The sequence below is a fragment of the Trichosurus vulpecula genome, chromosome 4 (genome assembly GCF_011100635.1).
Source record: "Trichosurus vulpecula isolate mTriVul1 chromosome 4, mTriVul1.pri, whole genome shotgun sequence".
Lineage (NCBI taxonomy): Eukaryota > Metazoa > Chordata > Mammalia > Diprotodontia > Phalangeridae > Trichosurus > Trichosurus vulpecula.
This window is the reverse complement of record NC_050576.1, coordinates 260,518,244-260,537,471: the sequence shown is the minus strand read 5'-3', so window position 1 is coordinate 260,537,471 and position 19,228 is coordinate 260,518,244. Positions and strand designations below refer to the sequence as shown.

The 19,228-nt window shown below is 41.6% G+C and overlaps 1 protein-coding gene across 1 annotated transcript; it reads right to left on the bottom strand.

Moving 5' to 3' along the window:
- Positions 1-1,272: 1,272 nt before the first annotated feature.
- On the bottom strand, positions 1,273-12,368 carry LOC118846605 (transmembrane 4 L6 family member 1). The gene is made up of 5 exons (XM_036755330.1): positions 12,004-12,368; positions 9,352-9,441; positions 9,121-9,266; positions 5,162-5,342; positions 1,273-2,265 (listed from the first exon to the last, which is right to left on the bottom strand). The coding sequence occupies exons 1-5, from the start codon at positions 12,178-12,180 to the stop codon at positions 2,251-2,253; spliced, it is 609 nt and encodes a 202-aa protein (XP_036611225.1). The 5' UTR covers positions 12,181-12,368; the 3' UTR covers positions 1,273-2,250.
- Between the last annotated feature and the right edge of the window lie 6,860 nt (positions 12,369-19,228).

Here is a 19,228-nt window from a genome sequence, read left to right as displayed (position 1 = left end):
GGACCTGGAGTCAGGAAGATTCATCTTCATGAGTTTGAATACAGCCTCAGACACTTACTGGGTAGGTCACTTATTTGCCTCAGTTTCTTCATCTGTCAAATGAGCTGGAGAAGGAAATTGCAACCCACTCCAGTATCTTTACCAAGAAAACACTAAACAGGGTCACAAATAGTCAGACATGACTTAAAAAGGACAAAACAATAACATATGTATATATATACATATGTACATACACATTTATATATGTATATACACATATATGTGCATACATATACATACTCTCTCTCTCTCTCTCTCTCTCTCTCTCTGTCTGTCTGTCTCTCTGTCTCTCTCTCTCTCTGTCCTGTGTGTGTATCTGTCTGTAGATATATCCCTGGGTATAAGTCTGGAAGGATGGTTCATGAAAATACAAACTCCTTTTCAGAAGGGACTTTTTAATTTGGGGCTTCGTATCCCCAGTGCCTAGCATATCACTGGCACGTAATAAAAGATTGGAGGATTGAATTGAATCCTGCCTTAATAGCCAGGTGAACCTGGACGCAACACAGCTTCTCCAGGACTGAAAAAGGAAGATGTATCTCATATGTATCTTATTGGGTTGTAAGGCTCAAATAAGATCATTTTTAAGTACGCCTTACCTGTCAGTACACCTGAAAACACTCTAGGAATGTATATATCTGATTGCCTTGTGGCTAGCTGAGATTGCTTTCAAATGAGATAATATTTGAAAGTGCTTAGCTCAGTGCCTGACACATAGTAGGCACTTAATATGTGCTTATTCCCTACACCTTCCTCCCCCATTTCTTTTCCGTCTTACTTGTCTAACCATTTTGGTGACCTGACCAAGCCAGGAGAAGAGATAACAGCATCATAGACAACGTCTGAAAAGTCAGCAAACTTCAGCTGGGGGCGGGTTGTCTCCCAGCACACATAAAATATTCCAATAGGAAACTTTTGTCATATTCCCCTGGGAGCGTGACCCAGAGGGCAGTCGGGCAGCAAACGAAAATTCCCACACTGGACAAGAGAAGAATGAAAGAAATCTGAAGAGAAATAAGAGCCCTGAGGGATCGTGGGGCAGTGAGAACTACTGGAGAAATGCGGAGGGGAAGAAAGTAAAGAAACTGAGGCGTGAGGAGGGGAGAGAAATGCAAACCCTATCTCCCTTTTCCAACAATGGGGGCCAGGAGCGTGGGAATCTTACCCTAGCAAAGAACAATTAGAAAAAGAGAGAGTTTTAAAATTATGAGTAGATGAAGAAAGAGATTAAAATGTGGTAAATAAACTTTTTTATTTTTTTTAATACAAAGACTTGGGGTGTTTGGTACAGTACCTACTCTCAATCTTTTTTCCCTAAATACTTAAATACCCAAATTTAACCCCATCTATGCTGGGCCATGTGTGACTCTGGTCAATATCCTTCCATGAGTTCGTCGTGGGGGGGATGGGAGCTGTGGCGGGGTGGGGGGTGGGTTGGGGATGGATGCCTTCTCCCTCCATTAATACTGTTTTGTTTTGGTTTCACTGCTTCAATCCGTCTCCCTTTTTTTTTCCTCGATGGCTTCTCCACAGCCTTCTCTTAACTTTGCAAAAGCCCCTTTCTTGGTGCAGACCTTATGTCATGCTAAAACCCAGCTAGGAAGATGCAGACAGACAGCTGCCTCTTTCATCGGTCCCAGGACAATTTCATTAAGCAACTCTCACAGGTTGCAGAAAGGCAGCTTCCCCGCCATCACAGTCAACACTGTCACTTGAGCTAAAGGAGCTTCTGAAGAAGCTTGGAAACACTATACAAACGGGAAACACCATATAAACAATGAAAGAAAGTTTCTTTCTGGGTTTTCTTTTCTTCTTCTTTTAAATAAAAGCACTCCAGGATGCTCTCTTATTTCAAAAAAATTCATGCAAATGTGTGCAGTACTTATGAGAATGTCATTTGTATCCATGGGATGTTTGTCTAAAGTATCACTCAGTTTTGTGCTCTGATTGCTAGGGAGCCATCTCCACTTATTCCAGTGAAAATCCCCTATAAAGCAGGCTTAAGTTTCTCATGCATTGGGTGAGTCCTGATATCACCAAGTTCAGGTCTTGCCATAGCACAGACTTACCAGTCTCTATACAAATTTATAAAAGTAAAGTATATGCAATATGATACAAATACTAGTACAAAGTTTTACAAGTTAATAAAAATGAAACATAAATTACAGTGAAATTCAGGATGATTTTGGCTTCTCTTCTGGGGTGCTTCTTCTAACAGTCATATTGCTATAAAGGAAAGAGAATAGATGACATTATTAACACAGTCAGCCCTGAAGATTTTAACATTTTAAGCCACCCACCCTGTCCTCTCCATTAGAGGAATGATGTGACATGATGTACAGAGAGCTTAACTTGAAGCCAGGAGGACTTTGGTCCAAGTCTTGCCCCTGACGCATACTGGCTGTAATCCTGGGCAAATCATGTAACTTCCAAGTGGTCTAGGGCACCCTCTAAAACTATGATTTGGAGAGAAGGTACTGATCTGCATGGGAAGAGGACATTATTTTACTCTGGAGTGCCCTATGTTCATGAAATCTCAGATCCAATCCCTATCTCAATAAGGCCACCATTAGAAACCCTACTCCAAGGTCTCATCATGGTGTGGAGGTGACCCATGGCAAAGACCATGCCAGCTGGCAGAACATGATCTCCACTTGAAAAAAGTCAAATACGGGACTGGTAAGGAGCTACATTTCTATGATTTAAGGATCAACCAATCTGAGTTCAAAGAGGCCCATCCATCACAGGAGCGATGAGTTCTCAGCCAAGGATACTCTCAAAGACTAACTGCTAAGAGAGAAAGTACCCACACCAATGAAATCACAGATGGCTTCACACTGCAGGACATTTGCAAAAAGGAAAAACCCAGTCACCAAGTTTAAAGCAAGATTCCTTGGAAACAATGCCCAAGGCTTAAAAAAATATTTATTAAATGTTCCATAACCAAATCATCCTGCAGAGGTCCTGAGGGAAAATGACCAAAAAAAAAGGCTTGCAAGAATGGAAAGTTACTGGTGTGTGTGTGTGTGTGTGTGTGTGTGTGTGTGTGTGTGAGAGAGAGAGAGAGAGAGAGAGAGAGAGAGAGAGAGAGAGAGAGAGCTAGTGTTCTCTTTGAAATGTATGATGAATTTATAATCAAAGAATTTCATAAGAAAAGAGAGAAAATTTACAAAACCATTGGTGTGTTCACTGGGCTGACCTCTGCAGAGGGAACCGCAGATGCAAACCTCTTGGCCAACAGGCACTCTCTCACCCATGCTAGAACCTCCCTTTTGTAGATTTATAGTTGGAATGGATCTCAGAAGTTACCCAGTGTAACGCTAGCATTCTACGGATGAGGAAACTGAGGTCCAGAGAGTTTGGGATTTGCCCAAGGTCACAAATCAGTGGCAGAGCTGGTGTTTGAACTCAAGTCTTCTTAACATCAACTTAATTACAATTGTTCATGTCGCTTTCTAGGTGAAGCCCTTCCTGATCCCTCCAGCTCCCCATGCTTTCCTCCTTGCTCCTCTTTAAAAAAAACCTACCTTATGTCTTTTTTATATATCTCTATATATGCCCATGTTACCCCATCTCTGCACCCTTCCCCATATGAGCTCTTAAGGGCAGGGACTGTTTTAGTTTTGTCTTTTCACCTCTAGAACCAAACACTGTGCCTGGCAAACATCAAATATTTAATAAATACTGTTGATTGATTAATTATTTCAAAGCTTCAAAAGATCCATGATTTCATGGATGAAGGTTGTCACTCATGGAGACCTTTGAGTAGACAGTCTTCTCAAAAGGCTGAATTCATCACTTGACCTAGACTTGGTAAAGAACTTCTCCAAATTTAGCCAGCGCCAAAGATCCAAACACCCTTTCTCAACTTATACTCCTGGAAAACTTGCATAGAAAGCTTCCAAGGAAATCAGACTCTTTCTACCTCTACAACCAAATTTTGTTCTCATGTTCTCCTCAGTGATTTGCAGGGATTTTTTTCTCTTGTTCCTAGTAATGGTTTAATTTTGTGGCAAGGGGAGACTTTTAGGTTTGGGGTTTGATCTACCTTTTAAAGAAAGAAGGAACTCCATAAAGGAGAAACTTCTTTGTTTTAGGACCAGATGTTCAGCTGGACTGAAAAGAATCTAAGCTTCTCCAGTGGAGAGATCTGCTGTTTACCTAGTCCTGTTACCCAGATTACAAAGTCAACAGATGGAAAACAAATCTCCAAACTGAACATTAACCTACATTAGCTGGATTGAATTTGGACACAGACCCAAACCAATAGAGCAACATCATGCAAGAGGGTGGGGAGATTGCAGATATTTTTTTCTGAACTGAATGGTTGGGTATTTGTGCCCTAAACTGTATCCTCAGGAAACATGTGCTTCCTGGTTTTCATGGAAGAGGTTTGTTATGAGCCTAATAGAGCTAGATGCACCATGTTGAAAATGCCCCTCATGTACACCAGATCTCTATTGGCCCGGGTGTCCTTGGTTCCTTGTATTCTCTGCATGGTCTTCCTCCTACTACAGAGTGAGGGGTACTCTGGCACCTACTATACCCTATAACTATTTATGTCTCATCAGCTCTGCAAGGTAAATTCAAAGTGTTGGTAGATTAAGATTGGTAAGGGAATGCCATGCCTTAAGGGCACTGTGTTCTAATGGGCATTTCTCCACCTACAAGACTCTATGGACTTAAGCTCACAGAGCAAATGGGGCTGTGAGGGGCAGTAATTACCACTAGTAATAGTTATAGATCTAGTAATTCTAGCACCAGAGAAAGCACCATAAACCATGTTCTGGGAAAAGCAATGGGAATGGTTCCCTCAAATCAATTTAAGACAAATTCACTTGAGAACAAATAAGATACTACTGATAACAGCTCATACTTATATAAACTTGAAGATTTACGAGGTGCTTCACATTGATTCCCTTATTTGGCAATGTATTTATCTGCTATTTACATATTCTTGTCCTTACTTATTTTTGTTGTTGTCATCAGTTTTATTATACAGGAACCAGACCTGGGAAGTTGATGGTGTTTGTTTACTTCTGTTTCTCCAATATCAAAAACTGTATTACATTGCGATGATTGGACAACACTCTGGCCCAATCATTAGCATGGAGCCTCTTACCTGTTGGCGGGGGCAGCAAAAACCACATATGCCTCCAAGTACGCCATTTATTACTTGAACGAGACACAAGATGAATTCGATTCCTCCAAGTGCCAAGAGAATGGAAAACAGGGTCACGTTCCATTGCACGATATTCCTGGGCTCAACGCACTCAGACCACTGGGAGGGGTTAACAAGGTAACTGTTGTTGGTAAGAGTAGAAATTGATTAGTCCTATTATAGGATACCTGGAAAGACTTTTTTCTTTTTCAACCAGCAATATCAAAGACGATGCAGGTGGTTGGCCAATATCATAGTTTCCATAAAATAATAACATTAAGACCACCCATGTTCCTGTGATGCATTTAAAAAGCTGAATCTATAACTTCTAAAGTCCAGCATTCCAAGGGTGCTGTACTTAGAGTCTGAGAACCTGGTTTTGATATGATCAGCTCAGATACTTGTTACTTTTGTGACCTTGGATAAGTCAACTCCACTGGATCTCAGTTTCCTCATCTGTAAAATGGGGGGAGGAAATAATTGAAATGGAAGCTTTCTAAGATCCCTTTCAGATCTAAATCTATGAGCCCAACCTCTTCTTTCTTTAGAAGGACAATGAATATTCTCTCTAAAATGGCAAATGCATATGAGATAATAATAACCAAGCTTGGTCCCAAAGAAGAGATGAGAAATTGCACCTCCCTCCTTCCCTTGCGGAGGTTGGGTACTATGGTTTGGAAACACTACAAACCCTGTGAAACAAGGTTGATACATTGGTTAGTAGTGCTGAATTAATTTTTATTTCTTTTCAATTTTTTTGTTATGAGGGGGGAGGAATATGTTCAGAAACGAAGGTGATCTAAAACCAAAAAAGGGTGCAATTTTTATTTTTAATACTATAGAGAACATTATTATATTACAATATCTGATATATTAATATAATGTAATATAATAATATTGTTAATATTAACATATAATAGTAATTATCATATGCATAATATGAAGGGTCCAAATTCAACCTACAACCAGGCCCTACAGCTATTTATCATGTTCATGATGATCATGATTGTTTCCATTCTAAATTATCTTAAATCTCATTTGGAGATTAAATTAAAGTATTAAAACCAAAAACCATTCCTGCATACTTAGTGCAACGCCAAGATTAAGCTGCTAAAGTATGGTGGCTCCCAAGGTAAGGGAGTCATAGGAGCTGGGCTCAAGCCCCCTCCCTAAAACTTGCGACTTGTATGAATTTACACAAGTCACTTGACCTTCCTTGGTTTCCATTTCCTTCAATGTAGACTGAGGGGGTAGCATTGGATGGTCTTTGAGATCCTGTCCAGTCTTAGTCTATGGTCCTATGATCAACACAGAGACCAATTAGCAATATGGTGGCTTCTGCTAGAAAAAAAAAACGCAATTCAGATGATGTTTTTCTTAGGGTTATAGTAACATCAGTCCCTATTTCCTGAAGACACACTAGTGGATATCAGTGAAAGCAGCAGACCAGGAGAATACTAAGAGCTTGGGGCAAGCAGGTTATGATTTAAGCTCTGATGTGGATAAGGTACAAATAAAAAACAATGCGTTATCTAAAAAAATGTTTTCAAAAGGCATCTAGGTGGCTCTGTGGGTAGAATGGAAGTCTAGAGCCAGGAAGAGCTAAGTTCAAATTCTGCCTCAATTTCTTCTTCTGTAAAATGGGGATAATAATAGCACCTGCTTCCCAGCGTTAAGAGCTTTGCCAGTCTTAAAATGCTAAACGCTAACTGTCTGTCTAACCTGAATTCAAACGCCAGCGTTGACACCTACTCCCGTTTGGCTGGTGTCTTGATAGTTTCTTCTTCTGTGAAATGTTCAGAGAAATCTATTGAAGCAATCCCGCCATTGTTTGGCATGGCCAAGCAGGGTCAAAAAGGAGAGTGTCATCCTTTTCTACACTCCTATTGCAACAGAATTTATTTCTTAGCGACAGGTATAGTTTTTTGTGGTTATGCACGTATAAAATAGGTCTCTTCCTCTGAGAAATTAGCAGGACCCACGACGTGGTTATTTCAGAAAGACAAAATGGAGTTGGTGATGGAATGTTGGAGCTGGCATTGGGAAGGCTGGGGTTCATAAGCTACCCTTGACATTTCCTGGCTGTGTGACCCTTGTCAAATCACTTAACTTCTCTGAGGCTCAGTTCCTTTAGCTATAAAATGAGGCTAATAACACTTGTAGGAACCTTTGTTCATCAAGCTCTTATGAGGCTCCATTTAGGTGATGTATGTAAAACACTTGGCAAACTTTATAGCGCTATATGAATTATTATTATTCTTCAGGGACTAATTTAACGTCACATGTTGCAACTCTTTAAATGCTCACTACTAGTTTGAGGTCCACAGCTAGGCCGTATTGGCTATAAGCTAACAGTGAGAATAACTTGTTAAGTATGTCTAAGAGGTGTCAAATGCCCAATTGGCAATGGCGGGGAGGAGTCAGATCCAGTACAATGACCTTCCTGAGTTCAGAAATATCTTCCCCCTGCCCTGCAAAATGGAAGACTGAAATTTTGGAAATGAATTCAGAAGCGATTAAAGGAACCTGGACAAGGGCAAGCCTTGAATGACTCCATGTCCAAGGGGAATGGGTCTGAACCTCCATCCACACCATTCTCTTAAATGTTCTCCTGACTTGCCTTGATAATAACTCACATGTGTGCAGGACTTAAAGGTTGTACAAATCACTTTCCTCATAAAAGCTGTTAGGTGTGTATTTCACAGGATTATTCCCCCTCATTTTGCAGATGAAGAAAATGAGAAGGAGAGAGGTTAAGTACCTCACTCAGAGACATATAGCTATTAAGTATTACACTGAGGATTTGAACCCAGGTCTCTTGACTTTGAGTCCACTTTTCTTTCCACTATATCATGCTGTGTCCCCGACAAGACGTAGATGCTGAAATATATTGGTTAGAACCCCTTAATTACATTGCCACTGGGGCCAGGAACAACAGCTCTATCTTATAACCATATTATTATAGTTATATTATATATTACTATTAGTATATAATATTATATTATATTATAATGTACATTTTATAGTTACTATAGCTTAACTATAATATATGTATAAATGTATGTATGCTTATGTATATATGCATATGTGCCATATCTGTATATTACACACATTGTTGCTATTCAGTTTTGTCCACCTCTTCGTGATCCCATTTGTGGTTTTCTTTGCAAAGATATTGAAGCGTTTTACCATTCCTTTCTCCAGTTTGTTTTACAGATGAGGAAACTGAGGTAAACAGGGTTAAGTGACTTGCCTGGGGTCATACAGCTAGTAAGTGACTAAGGCTGAATTTGAACTCAGGCCTTCCTGACTCCAGGCCCTGCGCTCTATCCACTGTTGTGCTGACAAGCTGAGGATGACACCTATGCAATATTACATAAGAATGTGTCTAATATATGTGTGCTTGTACATATGTGCATATACATATGTATGTGTGTACAAACATGCAAGATGTCCCAAAAGTCTAACTTCACTAAGACTTCAGGGACCTCCTGTTTATCTTAGCTGTACCATACACGGTTAGTTTTGTTTCGACCTTGACCTGTGATATAACTAAATTCATGTAATAACCTGTAACACTAATATCATCTTCTGTCACAATGGTGAAATATGCTTTCATTTAACCAGAAAATTCTTGATATTCTATCCATTCAGCCAAGAAGAATGATTTAGTGGAAAGCACTCTGCCCTGCTTTCAAAGGACCTAGTTCAAACCCCTGTTCTTCAACTGACTTCCTATTTGACCTTGTGCAAATCATTTAATCTGCTGTACCTCAGTTTCTTAATCTGTAAAGTGAGAGGTTTGGAGGAGATAACCTCTAGGATCCCTCCTACTTCTCCACTCCAGGTTGCTAAAAAGCTAATTTCTTTCCATGCGTACTGAAAAGAGGGCTTTGCCCGATGCATAAAACACTACGTACTCTCCATTGGTGTGGGCAAAAGTGTAGTTCCATTGGCCATGGCTGTCAAGACATCGGGGACCTTCAGCTAAGCCCAGAGCTGCCACGATGACGCAGTAACCAGACCCTGCAAGTCCCAAGAGGGCCGCCAGCACCGAGGACAGCATCTAGGGAAGAAAGTGGGGCTTAGCAATGACCTGGGTGGGGAACATTGGTGGGGCAGAGTGTGGGAGCCAGGAAGAGAAAACCTACCGCACAGCTTTTCCCACAGTTCTCATGGCCACAGCATCCACAGCAATCTTCCTCTTCCAGCCCAATAAAGACAAAAGCAGGGAGGAACATCTAGTTGGGAAACAAGCCAATCAGATATCAGTTTCTTCTCACAAGGCCTCTTGTTGGTTAATTTAAATGCTATACAAGGACTTTTTATTCTTCCTTTCTCCTAAGGGCTGTAATTGCTAATGGCCAGTTGGAGCTACCTAGTTGTGGTTTGGGGACCTGCTGGGAGCGGGGCCTCAAATGAGCTCCCGCCATGTTGCGAAATTCTGAAGGGGAAAAACTCTATAAGGAAAATGAATTTTAATTCATTTAAATGCCACAAGGCACTCTACTTTGGGAGACAGAACAGAGTAGGTGGGAGCCGGGAAGGGAGCCAAACCTCAAAGTTGGGAAACACAAACTCAGACATGGGTGAGTATGGAGCTTGAGTATCTCACAAATCATGACAACTGCGGGCATTGCTTTTGCTAAATAATTAAATCAGCCTAGACTGGGTGGAGAGTTCTGTTATCAATTCTCTATGATGACTATCTATGAATTGGAAAAATATAATTTTGGTTTTAAGATTCCCAGTATGGTAGCACTCTAGGCAAGGAATAGAGAACAGCCTCAAAGCCAGATAGACTTTAGTTCAAGGTCTTCCTCTGATGTACAAGGCAGTGTGACCCTGGGCAAGTCACTTAACCTCTAAGTGTTCTAGGTTCCTCCCTAAGATTATAAATTGCAGAAAAGGTGCCAACTTGTACCTAGTAAAGAGAGTTCCCTCACGTGGTTGTTGCCCATACTAATAAAACCATAGGCCTAGGACCTATCCTTGTATATGATACAAGAAATGTTTAGGGAATCGATGGGTCAGGTCATCTAAAAAAAATGCTATGAAGTCAACTTAATTCCCTAGCATTCAGCAAATATTTATTCAGCGTGTACTTCTGGAGAACAGATGATGAAACCTGCTGCCTTCCTCAGAGTGGAAAAGTCGGGGAAACTGTTTTCAGAACCAGTTACTATGTCAATCAGTTTGGATGAGTTGTTTTTCCTTGATACAAGGGAGGGTTCTAAGAGGGAAGGAGTGAAGTAATATGAGGAAATGATTGTGGCAAAAACAAAAAAAAAGTCATCAGTAAAATATCCCTCATTTATCTAGTGCCTTCTGTGTGCCAGGCTCTGGGAATAAAAACAATCAGTCATCAACAAGCATTTATCCAGCACTTACTGTGTGTAAGACATTATGATAAGTGTTGAAGATACAGAGTGCCTGCCTTCAAGGAGCTTCCATTCTAAAGGGGGAGACAACATACAAATAACTAGGAATGCACAGGAGAGTTACTGAGTACAGGGAAGGAATTTTCGGAGGAGGAAGGCACTAGCAAGGGGAGCCAGGAGCAGGAAAGGCAAAAAGAAACATTTGCCTCCCTATATTCTGGGACATGGACAGTTATGGGGAGAAGGACAAGGACAACAACCCAAATATTGTAATATAAAGCATGGAGTAAAGGAGATAATTTAAATGTAAAGCTGGTTTAGCCAACTCTCAGAATGACAGATCTCCAGCTGGAAGGAGCCTTGAAAGCCCACCCATTTTATAGATGAGAAAACTGAGGTCTGAAGAAATTAAATGACACAGAAAGTAAGAGGCTTAGCTGAGACTTGAACCCAAGTCCTCCACCTGCCTCCAAACTCAAAGTTCTTTTCACTGTACACAATTTACTTATTAGGATGAAAGATTAAAAAAAATATTTACCTAAACAATAGTCAGTGCTTACATGGTCACATTTCTGTAAGAAATTAATTTTTTAACATCCATTCCTTGTAGGTTAGTAAAGGTGTGAACCCAAGCTAAGTCACATTCTTTCCACGGTATGGCTTAAGCTAACATTTAAGCTAACATCCTGAAGCTAGCATTCCAACACCTTCCAGTTAATTTAAAACACACACACACACACACACACACACACACACACACACACACACACACACACCAGCCTTGGAAAAAATAGCACATTCCAATCTTGGCTCCAGACACTGACCTAAGATTCCACACTGCTCTGTGGGATTCTTCCTATAAACCACACCCCACCCCACTCATATCCGTCCTCATTAACTTATTATCCTGAAGCTCCACAATTCCAGGCAATCCAGCCCATAATTATGTCTCTTAGTTTTAACAGAATAAACAGCAGTCAGCTTACTCTGAAAAGAACACAGGGGAGAGAACCTGCCAACCCCCTCCTAGGTCCTCCGGCCAAAAGTTAAATGCTATCCTGTCCTGGAAACTCTAGATTGCTGGAGATTTGATGTTAGGGCCACATTCCTATTTCCTAGCCCTGAAAACCAAGACAGTTTCAACTCTTTGGTTCGTATCAAGGTAACACTGAAGATTTGAAAAGGCAAGAGCACTCCAGGGGAGAGCTAGCTGATAGTGTAAGTGAACACCTGACAAATTCCACTTCCCTGTACCCCACACAATGCAGCCTTCTTTGCATCTTTTTTTAAGAGGCTCCTTTCTGAAAGGAGTTTTTGAGATGGACTCCAGAAAACAACTTTGAATGAAAACCGAGGCTTTTGAAACATCACCCCAAAGCAAGGTATTGGTGAAAGCAGCGAATCAACCTCTGTTCTACTCACCAGCAGCCCCCCTCCTATGATACCCGAGAAGAACCAGACGAAGCGACTCAGGTGGTCTTCCGTGGCATACTTTGTTTCCCCGTTGGGAAAATACAGCAAAATGTTGGCCACGATACACAGGACGGCAAGGCTCACCAGGGAGTACCCGATGCATCGGGCACATCTGCCGTAACACATGTTGCTTGCTAGGCCTGGTGTCCTGTCTTTAGCCTGGAGCTTCCCTCCCAAATCAGAGGAGTTGGTGACTGGCTGAGGACAAGGCAAATAAAACCCTGCAGCCCAGGTCTGCCAAAGTTCTTAAATACACACTCAGCTCTTAGTCACTGGGTGGGTGAGAGTATCATGCTTTCATTGGTCCCGATTGCAGCTTCCACTAAGGGAGGAGGAGGGAAGTCAGGAGGAGGAGGAGGAGATGGCAGTGGCCCGCCCTTCGCATGAAATCAGTTGTGGACAAACGAAACCAGGGGCGGGGATGTGAGAAGGAGCTAGGCTTCAGGACCCGGACGTCATAAGGGAAATTGCAGGGGAATATGATTAATCTTCAACAATAGGTTCAAACATGGGACCTTGTAAAGAAAGCCCTTACTGGAATCAAGGGAAGAAAGCCCTCAGCAACTTCTAACTGGCATGCATTTACAAAGAAAAACAAATCAAAATTAAAAAAAAAAACTGTCTTCTGTTGCATCGCATCCCATATCACTTTCTGGGGATTTTCTAATTTCGGGGGCTTTTATGTTCTATTTTTAGCTCTCTCTCTAACTTGATTTATAACTTGAGGCAGGTTGATTAAGCTCTCTGTGCCTATTTCCTCACCTGTCCAGATAGGCTTGCTACCTACACATCTAACCATAGTGCTGGTGACATTAAAAGGTTACTTCTCTGTATATAAGTTATGTTTTAGCAACAGTGCATGTAAATCAAATCATCTTGCCAGACCACTTAAGGGTTATTTTAAATTCATAAAATCATAGAATGAGGGCCAGAAAGGACCTCAAACACCATCTGGTCCAAACCACCATCCCATTTTACAGCTGACAAAACTGAGGCTGGGCAGTAAGTTACCCAAGGTCACATAAGTAGGCAGAGGGAGGATCTGATCCCATGTTCTCTTAGCTTCAGAGCTAGTTCTCTTTTCTGTTGTAATATGCTTACTATAGAAGTTATTTAAAGGCAATCCAGTCTGACTGCTTCTTGAAAGTTAATGAAATTCTTTTAATGACTCAGAGCTTTCCCCTGAAACAAAGGCCCATTTCTTTCTTTCTTTCTTTCTTTTCCTTCCTTCCTTCCTTTCTTTTTCTTTTTCTTTTTCTTTCTTTCTTCATTTCTTTCTTTTTCTTTCTTTCTTTTTCTTTCTTTCTTCTTTCCGTCCTTCCTTCCTTCTTTCCTTCTTCCCTCCCTCCCCCCTCCCTGCTCCCTTCCTCCTCCTTTCCTTCCTTCCTTCCTTCTTTTCTTTCTTTCTTTCTTTCTTTCTTTCTTTCTTTCTTTCTTTCTTTCTTTCTTTCTTTCTTTCTTTCTTTCTTTCTTTCTTATCAACAGTGTTCCATTAATAAGCACAGGATCACAGACGCAAAGTTGGAAGGCACCATGGAGGCCTGAAGCGCTCTTCCCCTCCAGGCTTCTCTGGCTTCCATCAAGTCCCAGATAAAATCTCCCTTTCACAGCAAGTCTTTCCAACCTCTCTTAATTCCAGTGCCTTCTCTCTTAATTATTTCCCATTTATCCTGCATATAGCTTGTCTGTACAGATTTGCTTGCTTGTCTCCCTCATTGGACTGTGAGGGTCAGGACTGTCTTTTGCCTTTCTTCGTATCTCCAGCACTTAGCACAGTGAGTGCCTGGCACATAGTAGGTGCTTATTAATACTTATTCAGTGACTAACAGGGGTGGGTTGGGGCTGGCTCTTAATGACTGCTGATTGTTAAATTTTCAATGTAAGCATTTACACTTTGGAAATCCAAAAAGTCTACAAATTGGGGTTTGATTTGTTGTGTTTTTTGATTGTCTAGAGTCCAGGATAGACCACTGAGCCTGGAGTCAGGAAGATCTGAGTTCTGTGTGACCCTGGGCAAGTCACTTTAGCCTGTTTGCCTCAATTTCCTCATCTGTAAAACTAGCTGGAGAAGAAAATGGCAAACCAGCCCAGTATCTTTGTCAAGAAAACCCCAAAAGGAATAACAAAGACTCAGACAAAAATGAACAACAACAACAACTGACTTAAGAAAGTGGTAGAGAAAATGTTAATACTGCAGAAAGTATGTTGCACTTACATTTTTTCCTAATTATTAAGCCTTCACCAGCATATCATTGCATAGAGGTTATCTCATCCAACCCCTTTGTTTTACAGAGGAAGAACTGAGGGGCGGAGAGATGGCCCAAGTTCACATAGGCACTCAATAGTTAAGTCAGGATTCAAAGCCAAGTCCTCTACTTCCCAATCCAGCATTCTTTCCACTATTCTGCGCTGCCTCCGAAACACTGAAGCTGAAGGTCACTCAGGGCAAATGGAGAGCACAGCAGCCACAAGCAAGGAATTACAATAGAGAACTGAAGCAAAAGATGTCATCAAAGAAATATTTGCTAGGAAAAGATGGGTGGGAATGTCATAATGAGTATAAAGTTTGGTACCAGACGGATGCCCAATCTACTCCATTGGTAGCCATGCAAAGACTCGGCCCCCTGCCCCAAAGCTTAGCTAGATTCCTTCACTGCCACCCTGCTGCAAATTTATGAGAGGGCATGGATGAGAGTCTCAGGGCAGGCGTGAATGACAGAATGGTCCAGAAAGGAAATCTGGTTTGGGAGTCAGACAATCTGGAAAAATCTTAGCTCTTCTTTTTACCCACATGACTGTGGACAAGTCAGCTTACTCCTCTGAGTCTTAGCTTTCTCATCCATAAAATGAACTGAAAGTCCCTTTCACCTCCATGATCCTATGCATTACTGGAGAGAATACTCACATCAGCAAGATGGCAGCTCCATCTGGGTATTAGTGTAATTTAAAGGAAGTTCAGCATAAAACATGAATAATAACCAGGAATTTCTTTTGCACAAATCAGGTGTTCATGTATTAGATTTGCTTATACCAGTAGTACAATCTGTGTACCCTGTCAGGTGAGGGCATCTGCCATCAAAGGATGGCAGAGCTGTAACTAGGAATTTTTGCACAAGGAACCCTTTCTAGGGTAAGTGGCCTTTGGTGAAGTGGGGGTGGGGGGATAGTGGGGCATTACTCAATAGTGGGAGAATGTAGGGGAGAATAGGGTAAGACAGGAGAGTAGTTTACCCAGCCTGCCACTTCTTATCTTCCCATCTTAACTAATTATTCTCTTCTTTTTGTGCTAATAAAAGGCTGCAAGTGCTATCATTGTCTTCTAAATTCAGAACTCTCGGAATTTGGTGCTCTTGGGCAATAACCTTACTGTCCTACCCTAGTTATAGCTCTGGTGTGTGGATAAAATTTTTGTATTTTCTTTAAACATCTTTCTCACGTCTTCCCTCAGTGCCCTTGAATGGCTCACAAAGACGCAGGTTACCTGAAGCGCTACCTAATACATTCTTATTCCATTATGGTTCCACAGCCTCAACATCAAAAAGAAGACTGAGGGAAAAAGACAGGGGAAAAAAGAAGTATATTAAATGTAGAATAGAATTTTGTCAAGTTGGTTTGTCCTAGAATAACCACTTTCCAAGTTGAGCTGCATGTATATTTAACCAAAGGGATCTGATGTAACTGTAGAACTAGCTATGTCTTCCCTGTTAATTCAGTAGCTAGATAGTTATGAAAAAAGTCAGAATCGTAGATTGAGCTCCAGGTTGGCCAGTTGAGCTCACTCTATTCCATGGTCTCAGATGGAGCCCCTCATTCTAGTTAGCATTTTACCCTAACTAGCCATATAATTGGTCACAAAGGGGTTGGGGTAAGAGAGTATGAATAAGCAGTATGTCCCTGCTCAAAAATCCCACACCAAGAGTCAAGAGACCTGACTTGTTTACCAATAAGTAGTATGCCAATTAATGTATACCAGCCTTAGTTATCTCAAGTTTAAAATTATGGAGGAAGATAGGGACTAGATTATTTCAAAGGCAGCTTCTAAGCCTAATATTTTATGATTCACCAATTTAGTGAATGATGGAGCTTTCTCCACTGGATAAAGCGTGAAGATAATTGTTATGTCATGATATGCTCAAGGAAGGAATCGCTCAGTTGGTGCCATCACTTTAGACCAGGTACAAGGGAAAGAGCACTGGCTTTGGAATCAGAGGACCTGGGATTGGATTATTATCTACATGCTCTGCCACTTACTACCTGTATGACCTTGGGAAAGTCATTTGGCTTTACAGGGCCTCAGTTTCTTCATCTGTAACATGAAAGTGTTAGGCTGGATGGTCTCTAAGGTCACTTCCAGGTGGAGAATTATGATCAAAAGCACCTACGCTTCTTCCCAAGACAGGACAGGGTCATACAAGGGGCAATGATTGCAACACAGGCAGAAAAGTGGAGCCTCGGGATGAGTCAAAAGATTATAGAATCTCAGATTAGGAAGGGACCTCAGAGGTCATTAGTCCAACTCACATCAGGAATGTGCCTTCAGAGGTTATGTCTAGTCCAACACATACCAGCAATTTGCCCAACAACATCCTGAATAAATGGCCACTGAGCCATCATTTCCGGGAAATACCACTGCCCAAAGAAGTCCATTCCACTTCTGGACAGTTCTAGTTAAAAAGTTTTTCTGTACATTGAGCATAGATCAACTCTACAACTTTTACCCATTCCTCCTGGTTCCTTTTGTACATAGAGGCCCTTCAAATCCCCTTCTCCACAACAGCAATCATGTCTTTCCTGTCTTCACCGGGTTAAACATCAGTTGCTTTGAAGGGCACTAGACACACTGCCCCAGATTCCACCAGCTGCAGATGTTTAGAGGCTAAGATTCCTGAGAAGGGTGGAGTGAAGGCTTCTGGGGCTGCTTTGCAGAGATTTCTAGGAGAAAGATGAAAAAACGTGGAAAGAAAGAAAAAGGGGGAAAGCTGCCTCTGGAGAAGGAAGAGAAGGGAGGCAAAACTGGTTTCTACTGCAGATAGCCACACTAGTGCTGACTATGTATTCACAGACTGTCCCCTCCATTCTGTCCTTGCTACCATTTATTCCCAATGTTACAAAAATAAGTTAGCAGCTGCTAAACTTTTTCCTGCATTTAATGTTAGCCATGCCTCTAGAGATGAGGGACCGTGGAGGTGGATAGAGATATAAACATTCCAGAAAAGACAGGCAACACAGCTAGACTCTAGTATAAGACATGGGGAGATAGCAGAGTGATGACTGCCCCTTCAGGAAACCACAAACCGTTTTGTATTCCTTAGTTAGCTCAAAGGGAGAGCAGAAGAGGTGGTAAGCCAGGAGACATTAATAGCCTAATCAAATCACGTCATTAAACGAAATAGAAGCTAAGCCCCTTGAAGAAGAAATAATCCAGGCAGTGTTGTGGGGAAAGTAAGGATGAACGCCTTTCTGGATTCCTTAGCTGGTTTGCATGTCATTGCTCCCGTATACCTACTTCTTCTTTCACCAATTTAAACGTGTGTGAGGATTTTACATGATAAGGAAACATCTTATCTTCCACCCTTACCCAATAATCTTTACTATACAGGGAGGCTACTTCCCATGGATTTTTATTATTTGCCTCTTCTCTTCACAAGTAGGGATATAATCACTGTTCCTCCCCCTCAGTCAACTATTGCAATAATCTAACCATGAAGTGATGAGGGCCTGTAACATAGTGGTGGCAGGATCAGAAGTGACTGAGGAAAGCAGCAAAGGGGCAGAGGAAAAGTTAGTACGTAGGAGAAATGAAGGTAGAGCTGACAGAACTTGGCAATTGATTAGATATCAGAAGGATGACAATTAGGTTGTAAGCCTGGGTGACTGGGAAGATGGTAATCCCCTCAAAAGTAATTGGAAAGTTAAGAAGAAGAGAGGGTTCTTCTAATAAGTTATAAACAAGCTGTAATCACCATGCATGAAGTGGTATTTCTGCTGTTGAATCAGTAAGGCAGCCTTGGAAGGAGCATAGCTTTGCGGAGATCTCTCTATAGCAAAAATAAAATGTTTTAGTTAAATTTCATCAATAACTCATTGAAAAGCCACTATTGAATCAGTACTTGGAGTACGCTCCACTGTGCTAGGCACTGGGGGAATTACAAGAATAAATATTGTAAAGAAAATGATCACTTTAGTCAATAAACATTTATTAAGTGCCTACTATGTGCTAAGTGCTTGGGATACAAAGAAAGGCAAAAGGCAGCCTCTGCTCTTGAGGAGGAAGGGAGGTGGCAGAAACAATTATACACAAACAAACTACATACAGAATAAGTTAGAGTTAATCAACAGAGAGGAGGCACTAGAATTAAGGGGGATCAGGAGATGTTTCTCATAGAAGGCGGGTTTTAGCTGGAGTTGAAGCAAGCCAGGAATGCCAGGAGGCAGAGGTGAAGAGGGTGGAGGTGAAGCCCTCCAGGCTTGTGGGACAAGCAGTGAAAATCCCTGGGGTTGGGAGATGGGAAGGAGGCCATTGCAGCTTCATGAATTGGGGAGATTGAGGTTAAGTGTAAGAAAATTGGAAAAGGAATGAGAAATAAATAAACACTTTTATGAAAAAATGAAATAAATTCAACTGAAATTGATTAAGACACAATCCATACCCTGCAGGAATTTGCAATCTAGCACTGGCTACCTTACTATTTTAAATGTGACAGTGGGGACAAGATGGTGGAGAGAAGCCAAGAAATTGGCTGAGCTCCTCCCAGTTTCCCTTGGGAACAACGTTTTAAGCCTCTAAAAGAATTCTGGAGTGACAGAATCCACAAAAAGATGGAGTGAAACAATCTTCCAGCCAAAGATAACTTAGAAGGACTTCAGGAAAGTTCTGCCTCATTTGGATAAAAGGTGAGCACAGCCTAACACAGGCAGTGTCTAGTCAAGGCAGTAGGACCTGGCTGTTAGCCACAGCACAGGTCAGCAACCAAGGCCCCACAGTCCAGTCTCAGTAGGCCAGTGGCACAACAGGCCAGCTGTGAGGCCTCCAGCCCCAGTGTAGCAGGCGAACTGCCAGTCCTGGAACCCAGGGCACAACATGAGCCACCAGGCCAGGCCACCCTAGCAAGTGGGCAAGACTCAAGCACCTGAGACCATGGCATGGAAAGCTAGTGACCAGACCCTGGCCCCA

Excerpts from the sequence above, each read along its gene's own strand:
- LOC118846605 (XM_036755330.1), bottom strand. The coding sequence starts at position 12,180 with ATGTGTTACGGCAGATGTGCCCGATGCATCGGGTACTCCCTGGTGAGC. Across the intron at positions 9,442-12,003 it reads TCATAGGAGGGGGGCTGCTG|ATGTTCCTCCCTGCTTTTGT; the intron begins GTGAGTAGAACA and ends TTTCCCAACTAG. Across the intron at positions 9,267-9,351 it reads ACTGTGGGAAAAGCTGTGCG|ATGCTGTCCTCGGTGCTGGC; the intron begins GTAGGTTTTCTC and ends TTTCTTCCCTAG.